Here is a 13124-nt window from a genome sequence, read left to right on the forward strand (position 1 = left end):
GGCCATGATGTGCACTTTGAAGGCAGTCTTGTCCAGCACTGTCAATGAGGTGGGCTCTTAGACAAAGACTCTTTTATCAGAGAGTAGCAATACATGTACACAAGCTCTCCCAATGGAAACAGCAAAAGTAACCAGGATTCTCTGAAATAATGGACATTTCCTGAGTTATGCTCCCCAGAATTCTGTGTTATTGTTTTTGCTTTTTTTTGTTGATAACATTGCTTATTCTTTTTCTTGGAAGCAGAACATTAAAAACTGTCAAGAGGCATCACATGAAGCCTGCACAACTCCGAAGCATGGCTTTGCATCTCTGGAGCATACTCCTAACACTCAGCTAGATGAGAAAATAATGGTTATTTTGTAACCAAAAGCAGTAATTACTTAGAATGATGCATACACTTCAATCAAAAGAGTTTGGGAATTTGGGGTTTTGCTACCAACAGACAAAGAGAAGATTATGGTGAGCAGATTATACTGCTGACTTTCTCTAAGTTCAGACATTCCCAATACCCTTTCTTTTCAACAACACTGCCTCCCAATTCCCGTATCATTTTTAACACTTCTGGTCTTTCAATCCAATTCAGACATCTCCACCCTCTCTCCCTCTCTCTCCACCTTCCTTCAGTGGCATACCTCTCTTTCTCCACCATAAATGAAATGCTAAGTCTTTTTACTCCTTCCCTTTATAACCAAGCAAGCTCCCTGTTTCGATATTCTGAATCCCAACCCTAGATGTTCAGCCACTGCTATTTCCTCTACCTGCTTAGCATTCCTTTTTCCTCCTCTTCTCCACTTCTTTTCACCAGCAGTTAATATCACTTTTATGTACTCCAATCCTTGTTCTTTGGTATCAAAAGCACAAATTTTCTTCTCCACAGTGCCTAGATCAAGCACCCACTCCAGAAATCTATGCCGCATTTAAGAAGCCATTTCCCACTGTTAAAATCTTTTCCAGTTGTTAAAATCCCTGCAGTTGAGGGTTTTGTTTTCTTTTCCTTAGTAAAAGTGTACTTACTTCAGCCTTTCTTTTTTAAGAAACAGATGCATCATTTTTCAGTTCTGTATAACCAGAAATTACTCACACAGCTCATGCTGCACAATCTTCAGTCTCTTTTACACATAAACAAGTTTCAGATCCAGCTATAAAGTGAGGTAGGCTAAGAATGTCATCACATCTGTTTTTGAATTTTGACATCCATTCCATAGACAGTCCTAATACACACAGTATTCAAACACTATGAAGTATCAAATGCTTTATAACACAGTATTTTTACTCCCAGCCTCCATAGGAAGAAGGCAAAGCAACATGAACATCAGTCAGCTAAACTGGACGTTAGAATCAAGTTCTTAACCCTACAAATCCTTACAGTGAGTAGTTAAAGCTCTTAATAAAGCTCTTCCTTTTCTACAATGAGCTAAGAAATTACGCACATTCCATACTCAAGTATTGGTAGTGAGTACCATCTTGTGATAGTTTCTTGTTTCTGCTCTGAAAGGAAGTTTCCATTTATTTCAATTTTCTGAGATCTACCAATCCTTATTCTGGTGCCCTTAGGTTTTGTGTTCATAGAATTAATTTGCATTTGTAGAGGCGTTAATCACCTCATAGCTACTCATCATTCAGATCCATTTAAGTCTGACCCGAAATTGCTTTCACTTTATGTTGGATACACCAAAACTAATATTTAAAGCTGTCACAGCTTACACTTAATATTGTCTGCCCGTGCTACCACACGAGCTCCTTAATTACAGCAAGAAATTATTAGGGAAGCCCAAAATCTTCTTGCTTACTAGAAATTAAAGAAAAAGAACCCCTTCACTAGCTTTAAAATCAAGTACTTCCCATCAGCTTGTATCATCAAAGGTCCTCAAAACTGTAAACCCAATGCAAGTGAAGACTCTTAGTTCTTCAGAGTGGAAGGGTAAACGTGCAAGTAAACCTTTTCAGTTTGTTAACTTCTATAAAGGGGTACACAGCAGCACCTTAACTGGACACTGCAACACATATCACTGTTCTCCTTCACAAAAGCTGTTCCTTCCATGCCTGCCCAAGCTGGAACTTGCCTCTTTTGTCTGCTTGTGATTGTGCACACGACTTTCCAGAGTCTGGCCCCAGTGCCAAGACTAACACTGCTAATACCTCCTTGACAGTGGCTCAAAATTTCTGCCTGATGTACAGTAGCACTCACCTTATTCACAGCCACAATACTAGTAGATCAAGCCACCAGTGACTTCCTCCTCTATTCTTTAGTACTGAAAGCTAAGCTACAAAGAAAAAAAAAAAATCAAAACAAAACTACCACTCACAGCAATACTACTTAAAAAAACTTTTAGTTTAAAGCACTGATTTTTCCATTTGTGGCAATCCGTCTGCTACATCATACCCCCGTATCTTTTTTATTACTAATGATGCCTCAGACCTTGCACTTTTTTATTTACTAAAAAAACTAAATAGCATGTTAATGGAATTTGCCAGTCAGGAACTCTGACAGCAATGTCCAGTTCTGTTATCTTTTTTCAGCAGGAACAATTGGCACCTTGAGTCAATTCCCTGCCCATCCTGCAGATCTGCTAGATTCCACATACTACAGCTCAGTATTATCCAATACAAAGTCACACAAAATAGTTATCTAAGCCTAATGAATACTGACCCACTGCATTTCCTGTGTCTAAAAACAATTTAACAAATACATATATGAGGTTAGTCACACCAGATCTAACTTTGGAAAATCCTCCCCTTCACAAATTCTTTCCTCCAGCATTTATTACGAAGTCAGGCCCCAGGAAGGGATCAGACCAACAAGCCCGCAGTAGGCCAGATCACTTTCTTGCTGTCTTCAAAGTCATTATCAAGTTTCATGCCATCTTATTGTTTTCCAATCAAAGAGTACCCTGATCTGTCTCAACATACAACTAAATATTTGTTGCCAGCATGAGATTTCATACAGCAGTTTTCAACATACAGAGATGCAGATTAGCACCAACCTCTCCTGTATTATCCAACATCATCCAGCAGAAACACTTCATGATGAAGATGACACTTTATCATCCCATTTTACTATGAGCCGTTTAAAGTCATAATGCATGCCCACAATTAAAACAAACCTTTAAGAAAACCACTGCTCACTGTTTTAAACACACCAATGCTAATTGTTATAGTGCTAAGTGTAACAAGCATATTCCTTTTCAAAGAATTGAAGGAGTTTGATTGAGATGGCATGGAAAAAATACACAAAAATATTCATATGACTCTTCATTATTACAGCCAAATCCTTTTATTTCTCAAAGGAAAGACTATTTCTAGAAGGAAGCCAAGTAGTTTAAAAGCAAAAAAAAAAAAAACCCACCAAAACACAGGTACTGTGCTTCAGAAAGATAATGCCATATAGAAATTATCTGACATTAAGTTTCAGGCTTTCCCAAAAATCAGTTAGCTGGAAATAGAGATGTATACATCCCAAATGGTGATTCTTGGTAAATGAGTCAAAGAAGAGCAATAATAGAAAATTCCTTTATGTTTATATCAAAAGTTGCAAATAAATATGCATTACTGCTCAATATACACCTATTAAACATACCTAAACATGGTATATGGGCACATTCTGTATGTATTAGACTGATATTATCTTCCTCATGTGGAAGACAGAGTTAACTTCAGAGACAAGTAAATTCACCTTACCACAAAATTCAGACACTGAACATATACTAGAAGGCTTCCAAAAAGCTTGAATATAATTAAATACAACATTTCCATGCCAAGTATAGTCAAGTCTTGGTCTCAATTTTTTTATTTTTATAGGTTTTTTTCTATGTTTAGAAGTTTTGGCTTACATACACCTTCCATTTGTTGGATGGACATTGGATATTCTCCATCTAAACAGTGAAATACATGACATAGCGAAGACAAGACAGGCCACTTCGGGCTGGTAAGGTTAACATACATCTCTATTTGAACAGCAAACAAAGAAGCAGTGCGTCTCTTTGTACTCCAGTGAGAATTTTCTTGATAACAATGATCTAGAGAACAGCACGTACCACAAGTGATACTAATTAACTCAATATAAATTTTGTATTCATCAAAACTGTAAGTTATTTAACATGAAAATAGTGAACAATAGCACGAAAGGCTACTTCCACTACCACGCTCAAATCAAAATTCAGAAAAAAAAAAAAAAAGACACTGTTCCCTTGAAATTAAATCTCCCTTTTCACCTGCCAAACAGCATTCTTTAATATACAAGCTTAACAAGAACAAATTCACAGAAATAAATTTAGCAGCAAAATTGAGGTTCTCTCAGAAGACAAGAAGTCCCTTGGGTTATTTCCACAAGTAAAAATCATCTTCCTACTTCCACTGCTCCATTTTAAGATGGTTAGTTTTTGTTCAGATTTCTACAGGTACAATCACTTGGAAAAAAAGTTCCATGTAGGAGAATGAGAGAGATGCCTACAGTTACCATTTTAAAAGTCTTCAAAGCCTGTACAGTTTGCCAACAAAGTGAGGAAATTGAACTACAGGGACTGCAGAATGATCCCGCTGCTATGGAACGAAGAGGAAAAAGTCCCATTTCTATACTCTCTGTTCTCCTGAAGGTTCAATATTTGGTGATTTCTTGAGTATTGTACCATCATTTTAAAGACATCACTATTAGATCAAAATTTCAAAGCACGTAAGTTCCGCTCTTCAGTTTGTCAATAGGTTAAGACTATTTAGTCCATTATCTTCGTATTAAATTTAAATTCACTTCAAGTTAATCAGTACTAAGCATCTGTGCGGTGACAATCACACATTAGAAAGTAAAATCTCGGAAAATATATTTGCCTAAACTCAAAGAAAATTTCTTTTGAGCCACTTCTATTCTTCATTTATTTATTTTTCCCATTTTTCTCTATAACATTCCTACGCCTGGTAAATAAATTTTCTTGCTTGTAAGAATTCTGTGTTCAGATAAGTGCTGCATGTAATTAGAATTAAAGGAGCCTTTATTCCCACCTGGGCTATCGCATGAAAATCGTAAATCAGTAAAGTACCCTTAGCCCACAAACTAGCCCTGAAAATACGTCAGCATTTGTTTTCCTCTGATCGACTGAAGTTCTGTTCACAGACAAAAACAAATGGTCTTGGCCATGAAAACAGACACATGCACACAAACTCTAGGAAGCTGAATTTTTCTGTTAATGTAAGCAGAACTCAAATATGAATTTTCAGCAGCTTGCTTCTAATCCTTTCCAGAGACGGACCTAATCAGAAAGTGGCAAAGTATGCCTGAGGCAGACCTCAAGTTTAAGGAATCCAGAAGGACAAGGGCTCCCTCAGTATCAATATGATAGCTCAGTATTCCAAGGACATCAATCTTCCTGAAACTGGTCCATCCACAACGTACCTGGATAGCCATGCCTCTCACTTCTTTTTAACAAACAGTCCTGTACTACCTCAGGGCAGTTCAGCATTATAGCTGCAGTGAAGAAGTCCCTTCTGATCCTTGGATCAAGGAGACAATCAGCAGAGACACCCTGAGGGTACCTTCAAGGCAGGGAGATACATTAGCTGAGCCCTGAGATTCGTAACGGTTTTGATGATTGTTAGAACTTGCTGCTCGAAGGATGAAATGAGAAGCACAAATTCAGGTGTGCAGTGTTAGATTTCAGACTAAATGCTAAATCTAAAACTGTGTAAACATTTGCTCACTGGGAAGAATATACTACTATGCAGGGATTTCAAAAAGTTTCAATTCCTCCTTTTTCAAAGGTCCTTCTGCATGAGGGGGCATTTAGGCTCGATCTATCCAAAACTGACATGCTGGAAATGAACAATGAATATGTGCTATTCACATACTGCTCTTTCTCTTATACATTCGCCCCTCACTATCCTACTCCCGAGCATTAGATACTTCACATTATATTTATATAACAATATCTGTATTTGTGCAAGCACCTATATATACACATTATTTATATATGTATACACACATGTGAAAATGTGTATATGAGTATCTATATACATTATAAATGTATATAAGTATATAGTGGATAAAATGCATACCAAAATATTAGACTAATTCTGTGCGTATTGAAATGAAAACATAAGAATAAGAACGAAAAAAATCACCTGTTTGGCAAGAAAACTCATTTTCTTTCAATAAAAACCCAACAGATAAAATTTAGAAATAAAATCGGTCCGCAAAAAGAACAAAGAGTCCCCTTTAAATACGAATTACTTATTCACAGCTGATAGCAATCAGCATATCTGTTTCTTTGTTGTTACTATATCATGCAGAAGACCTTTCACCAGATACAAGAGTCACGATGAGACTTTATGACACCTTAGTCTGTTGCTTTACAGAAAATTAAAACATCACTTTATCAATCTATTTCATAACCAGTAAGTCTGGAATTTGAAACGACAAAGCTACATCTTCAATATGTTGTGGAAATCCCACGCCTTCGGGTCCCATATTTGATCTTCAGCTTGCAAATGAACACTAATGGATTTAAAACAAATACATAGTTTTCCAGACTTACATTGACTTTGAAGCTTTGTATTGAGCCATCCAAAAAGTGAACGTTACAGGTTATCTCTGATCGAGTTTTCTCCTTTGGTAGTTCTGACGCTCGTATGTTATTTATCCTCCCACCTAAGGCTCGTAAACGGGAGTTCATAACTATTGCTGAATAACCTATAAAACAGAAAATACATTAAATAACAGTTCTTACAATTCACTTATGATTCATCAACAGTCTTCAGAGAAACCTACAATGACATAAAGGCCTTATTACAATCCAAGCACTTAAGAGTAACAAAAGCTTCTTATACAAGAAAATGAATTGTAAAAATAGCAGGTTCTAAACCAAAACATAAACAAGTACTGAGATTTCCATGCTCCAAATCTACTTATGATTCTGTTAACATATTAATTACTGCAATGTATTCTTAAGTTAGAGCTGGGCTATTGCCTTAGTCTGAAAACAAACAGAAAAAAAAACAAAAAAAGCAAGTCAATATTTTAGAGCCTACCATACATAAATTCATGAAGACAAAACTACATCCAAGAAAAACTCAAAAATATATTTTCAAATTTTTCTTGGAAAAATCTTCAACAGTACAATCTCTGAAAACAACTGTTTCCAAAACGGCAAAATATATACATACATACATACATACATACATAATATATATATATATATATATATATATATATAAAATAATAAATAAAATAAACTATTCATCAAAATAAGAGCTAAATTAAACACAGTCAAGCCTGTAAACATTTCAAGCCTCTCTCCACTAGATCAATTTACCAATTAACATCAGAACACACAAAGCCAGCTGGCAAGCGAAGCTGAGGATAGTTTTCCAGGTTAGTTACCATACCAATTACCGAATCATACCTCCCTTATTAGAGGCTAGCTACAAAAGGACTTGCATAATGCGAGCGTTTCCTAGACAGCTGGCCAAGCCAGAGAGAAGCAAGGTCAGGACTATTTTGGAATCTACCCCTTCTTCTCTGCCTGACTTAAAAACATAGCAGGTTTTTTTTGTTGTTGTTGTTTGTTTAAAAAGCTAAAGAAACTGAACTTTTCAAAATAAAATTCTGAAACTTCATACCTACTCCCTTATCCCCATACAAAAAGGAAACAAAAAAAAAAACACCATGAAATGCATGAAGAGCCATGAGAAACAAAATATTAGAGTACTGAAGACTACAAAAAGCAGTGAATGGTCAGTCAATTCATAGTTTGCTACTTTCTAAAATTGAAACTATATTTAAATTGCTAAGACTGATTCATCCAGCCAGCCCATTGACTTTTTTCCCCTCTGGAACATCAACAATATTTTCTTCTTACCCTTTTCCAAAAAAACACACACACACACACACACACACACACTCTTTTGTTACTTGAAGGAAGGAAAAAAGAGGTGATCCCTAGGTAAATTCTGAACATTATTTTCATATAAAGCACTACATACTCCTACTACTGTGAAATTCTTGTTCTTGATATACAATCTGCATTTAAACATAGTACATTAATATATATTTTCTTTTTTTTACCCAGGTCTTATTAAAGGAATGGTTGATGAAGAAAACACCCAGTTACCTAATTATCAAGGGCATCCAAAGAATTGAAAATGCTAAGAACGTATATGTTCCTAACAGTTACATTTTCAACTACTTATTCACCACTGGGTTCATCTTTTACCAAAAAGCCAGGTGACTATATGAATTATACTGCAGTCTTTTCTCCCTTTTCCACTCAGGTGAGTCAAGAACATCTCATGGCAGAGAGTGACAGATCACTGTCACTACCTGCCAGGCCACTGATCAGTAAGAGAAGAAAATTATTTCCTGGGCTCACCACAAGATGAGGAAGCAGCCTTTTCTAGACTGGTGCAAACCTTGGTCAGCTGGCAGAGGGCAGCCTCATGCTCTGCCCTTCAGGGCTCAGCCTGCACTGTGAAGACTTGTGCTCCCTCAAGCTTACACACTCACCCACTCTTGGAAAAATCCCATTTGACCCTCTCACTTCTCTGCATATTTATTTAACCTCTATACAAAATTCAGCCACTGCTCCCACTGCCTACAGCATACTCTCTAAATTCAATCCCAGGTTTCTGTTGAATACTAGCAAAAGATAACTGGAATTTCATGTTAAAGCTGTTTGCAACAAGAACAAAGTTCCATTTGGAAGGTTTTCACAAATTTTTAATTTTTGATTAAATAGTATTTTTCAATGTTGCTAAAGAGAACATACAATATGCATCTTCAGAACTTCCATGGCTCTCTTCCACAAGTCAGACCTACTTTTTTCCAGGCCACAAACCTGTTAATCTGTCTCCAAACACCAGCGGAAGGTGGCCAAGTGCTAATAGTAACACTTCCTCTGTATATTGCTACTTGTCACAAAATCTGAGAGGTGCTTAGTTGTAGGCTAAAGTTTGTTTTCTTACACTAGCTTTTCACAGTTGGGGCTGGATGCCCAACTTGGAAATTCATCAGAAGAAAAGTAAACCTTCTAGAGAGACTGATTTGCAAAGAGCGTGCAAAAGAAAATTTAAAATTTCTTTTTTCTTGTTTTTTTTTTTCCCCCCCCCTCAGACAATTTGATGTAAAGTGACATCACTAACGCAGTTGGAGCTCCCAGACTGCCCTACAGCATGCACAGATCCTTTGCCATCCTGCACAGAGCCATCTGAGCACAGCAGCCCAGCAAAAAGCAGGATAAGTGGCTGTGGTGTCCCAACACACTACCATCAGTCAGGCTGGAGCTCAAAGGGTCTAAAGAAGGCCCAGCAATCTGCCAGAAGCTGGATGCTCAGACTACAGAAAACTGGCCTCTACATGCTAGCTCCAGGTTTTTCAAAGTTATCCCATACAAGAGCCATAAAATCCCAAAGGAGATGTTTTCCAGGGATCGTGCTGCAGGCACCAGCATAAGTCATTGTGTGTGTGTCAGAGCTCAGCGTGCCATTCTAAGTCAGGAACAACACAAACTCTGCAAGTCCCTACCCTGAAAAGGAAAACAGAAGATATGGGAATCTCAGTTACTAGCACAGGCACTTCCACTTTCCTCCCATGCAGGAACTGTTTTAAAAGCAGTATTTAAAGAAATAAAACAGGCCCAGATTACAGAAATGCTTGACTTACCAACACCAATGCAATATTAAACAATTGAGAAGCTGTGGCTGCGCTGTCCGTGGAGGTGATCGGGGCCAGATTGGATGAGGGCCTTGGGCAGAGGGCATCAGCCCTGCCCACAACAGAGAGTTCAAACTATATTATGGTCTTCAGAGAACCTTTCAACCCAAGCCATTCTGCAATTCTATGAACAATGCACCTGCTTTGGGACAGGGAAAGGGTCTCTGTGCTGACAGACAAGAGCAGCCCTACTCTGAACACCCGCAGGCAGCACCCAGTCCCAAGCTGCCAGGGGCAGCCATTACATGCAAATCCTAGCTTCCCTTTCGTAGCTTCTATGGGATGTTAATTCCCAAAAAATGAGAACAAAACAAGATACATTTGAACATTATCAATAAAATTATAATCTTATTGATAACTCTTATCATCAGTAAGAGAATAGTTTTACATGTATACATCTCTTAATAAAATAAGCATGTCAAATTCAGGAAGTTGAGTAATAATTAAAAAAAAAAACAAACAAACCAAAACAGAATAAACAACCCCAAAACACAGTTGTTTTCAATACTGAAAGTTTTTATACTGAAGTATAAAACCAAACACATAGAACTCCATCCCATAATCAAATTTTGCAACAGGCTCACAGGAATAAAAAAACTTAACTACAGAAAGAGGTTAATGTTTTCCAAGTGCATTAAATGCATTTCTGAACAAGTTTGGTTATGCGTGGCTTCCCCAAGAATTAAGTTGCAGCCAAGCAGAACAAAAATAATGTGTTTTCCTGCACTTTTGTATTGAAGACTGACTTTTTAAAGAGACCTCCATTCCAGCTTTTCATCTCTTTGCAACTCACTTAGGAACTACTGGTAAAGAAATTTATGACCCAGTTCTCAGCATAACTATCGTTAGCATGTTTGCTACCAACGAATTAAATCAAGAACAGCTTTTCTGCTTATATTCTTCTCGATCTTCTACATAGAATCACATTACACAACTATAAACACCTCAAAAAATACAATAATCATCATTCATTAAACTAAACCGTTACATAAATGGAGAGTATTTCTACTTCTGCAATGTATGCACATATGTTTTTTTCCTCCTCAGAAAGAGACTGCTGTCCTCTAAGCATTCTTATATTTTCTTCAGAATCATGACTGAAAATTCATGGTTCTCTGTTGGTCTATTGAAAATTGCCAATACTATGGAGCATGGGAATGTCATTTATGAAGAGTAAGCACTACTCATTCACTTGCATTATCTGAGTAACCTCAACTGAAAATGAGTATTTTAATTACAAAGTCCTGTACAACATTTCAGTAAGGGTTACATTTTATGGTTACCTGTTGCTTTATTCAAAATATATGAAATAAAATCAATATGTTGAGCTGGAAGAGACCTAAAAGGATCATCGAGTTCAACTCCTGGCTCCACACAGGGTGACTCAAAACTGAAACCTTATATCTGAGAGTGTTGTTGCGATGCTCCTTCAGCTCCAGTAATTTGGTGCCACAACCACTGCCCTATGGAGCCTGTTTTGTGCTCACCACCTCTATCAAAGAACCTTTTTCAAACACCCAACCTCCACAACTCTCCAGTGAACAATGGATACCCCACTCCAAGTTGTACACCCTGAATTAAAAAAAAAAAGCATGACTGGGAATACAAAGACAGGTAACACATTTAAGATGTATCAATTTATAGCCCTACAAAAAACAACATAAATGGCCTTTATTATGCAGCAGCTTTCCCTGTTTTTTGAGTGAAATGATCTCCCAAACGATCATCACAAAAAACAACCCTAAAAATCCAAACTATTTATAAACCACATTCTGATTCTTCCTCCCATGCACTGAAGTATTATTTACACATTTTGAAGCCACATCCATCACCAATGCTTTTTAATGAGGGTTAGATTATTAAGCCAGCTTTCCTGAATAAAAGCCTGAAGTTTAACTAAACATCCATGAAAACAAGCTTCTGTTTCCACCTTCTCCAGAGACAACTCTCCTTTTCCACACTACGAATGTGAAATTACACCATTAACTTAAAATGCAGCTTTAACGCTTCATGAAAAAATCCCACTAAATGTTTAACCACAATATAATATTTGCAAGTTTTCCCTCAAATTAAAAGGGCATTTCTAAAGCCACAAGCAAAGTAAAAAAGATAAGTTTCATTTTGAGCAACGCACACAGGTTATCACTAACTCCTTAACTATAGTTATTTCCCACAGACTTTGCCTGACAAACTTTGCTCAAAAGTCACACAGAAAGGCATCTGGGAAGCCATTAGTATCAGGTGGTAAAACTTGCATCAGTAGAGAGAAAAATCAACTAAACCATAAATACAGAACAGCTATGAAATATAAAAGCACAAGAGCTTTAGATGAAGAAACATTAAAGCTTATGGTATAAAAATACCTCCAGATTAAGATATAAAGCATTAGAGGATCCAATGCTGCAGAATCTTCTTACTTAGAGCTGAAATTAAAGTTAATGCCCACATCTCAAAAGCAGTAGCTGCAAGTTCTCCAACCATCATTCCTAAGACACACAGCAATTTCATTATAATAAAAAGTTTTTCCACAATGTAACAGACAAAAAGATTCAGCATTGTAATGTCTACTTCTGAGGGCAAAATCTGTGGTACATTCCAACACAGCAAAATTATTTACCTGTCATATAAACAATAAACAGCTACAAGTGTTTTGAGAAAGTTATCAAAAACAGCAGGAACAAAGATTCAGACATTCTAGTTATCTTAATTTTTACCAGAAAATAGATTTTACAGCTTGGGATTGATCACAAAAACTAAGCATATTAAGTAAGGAAAAAAAAAAAAAAACACAACAAGAACCATATAAGCACAGAGTTTTTAAAGTTGTAACTTCACAAATTAAATTCACAGCATTAAATCACTGAGATTCGCATATATTTTCCACACATATTGACAGTTCAATACTTAAAATTAAAGAAAAAGTCATATTTTGTAAAGTACAATGACACCTTTTCTTCATCTGCCAACTCAATCTGTTGGAGTTCATCCACAAGCAAGCCTTCATAGTGGACTGTATACATGATTGCATCTTTATTTGCTTATTTAAGATACACTTAAAGGCATTTAATTTCAATGTAGACAGTTACAAGAAAAAAAAAGCCTTGATTTAAAAAACAAAAAAGAAACCACAAGTAATTTTGAATATTCTCTTCTCTGGCAATTCTTTAACATTGAAACGTAACTTTATTTTAAAGGTCATTAGGTAAGTGGACAAACTGGATAGCTCCCATGCCTAGAAATCAGGTACTTACCAGTAATCATTGCCTCTAAGAAGAAGATCTAGTACATACATACTAATACATTTTTAAAATTTTCACATCACTGCATGTGCTTAACTAATACATAAGACTTACAAAGTGTTTTGCAAGTCTTCCCAGGACTTCATTTAAACCTTCAGCTATAACATATTTCAGATAAACTTGTATTGCC

General features: G+C 36.6%; 1 protein-coding gene across 4 annotated transcripts in view; it reads right to left on the bottom strand.

Moving 5' to 3' along the window:
• The window catches only part of PTPN3 (protein tyrosine phosphatase non-receptor type 3), a 160609-nt gene that overhangs the window by 84779 nt on the left and 62706 nt on the right, over nucleotides 1-13124 (bottom strand). For all 4 annotated transcript variants that reach the window (XM_010708587.4, XM_010708588.4, XM_085220542.1 and 1 more), the window contains exon 2: nucleotides 6523-6677. In XM_010708587.4, coding sequence (XP_010706889.3) covers nucleotides 6523-6677 — 155 coding nt within the window. The remainder of the gene's footprint in view (nucleotides 1-6522; nucleotides 6678-13124) is intronic.

This window comes from Meleagris gallopavo, chromosome 3 (assembly GCF_905368555.1).
Source record: "Meleagris gallopavo chromosome 3, MGAL_WU_HG_1.1, whole genome shotgun sequence".
In the NCBI taxonomy this organism is placed as follows: Eukaryota; Metazoa; Chordata; class Aves; order Galliformes; family Phasianidae; genus Meleagris; species Meleagris gallopavo.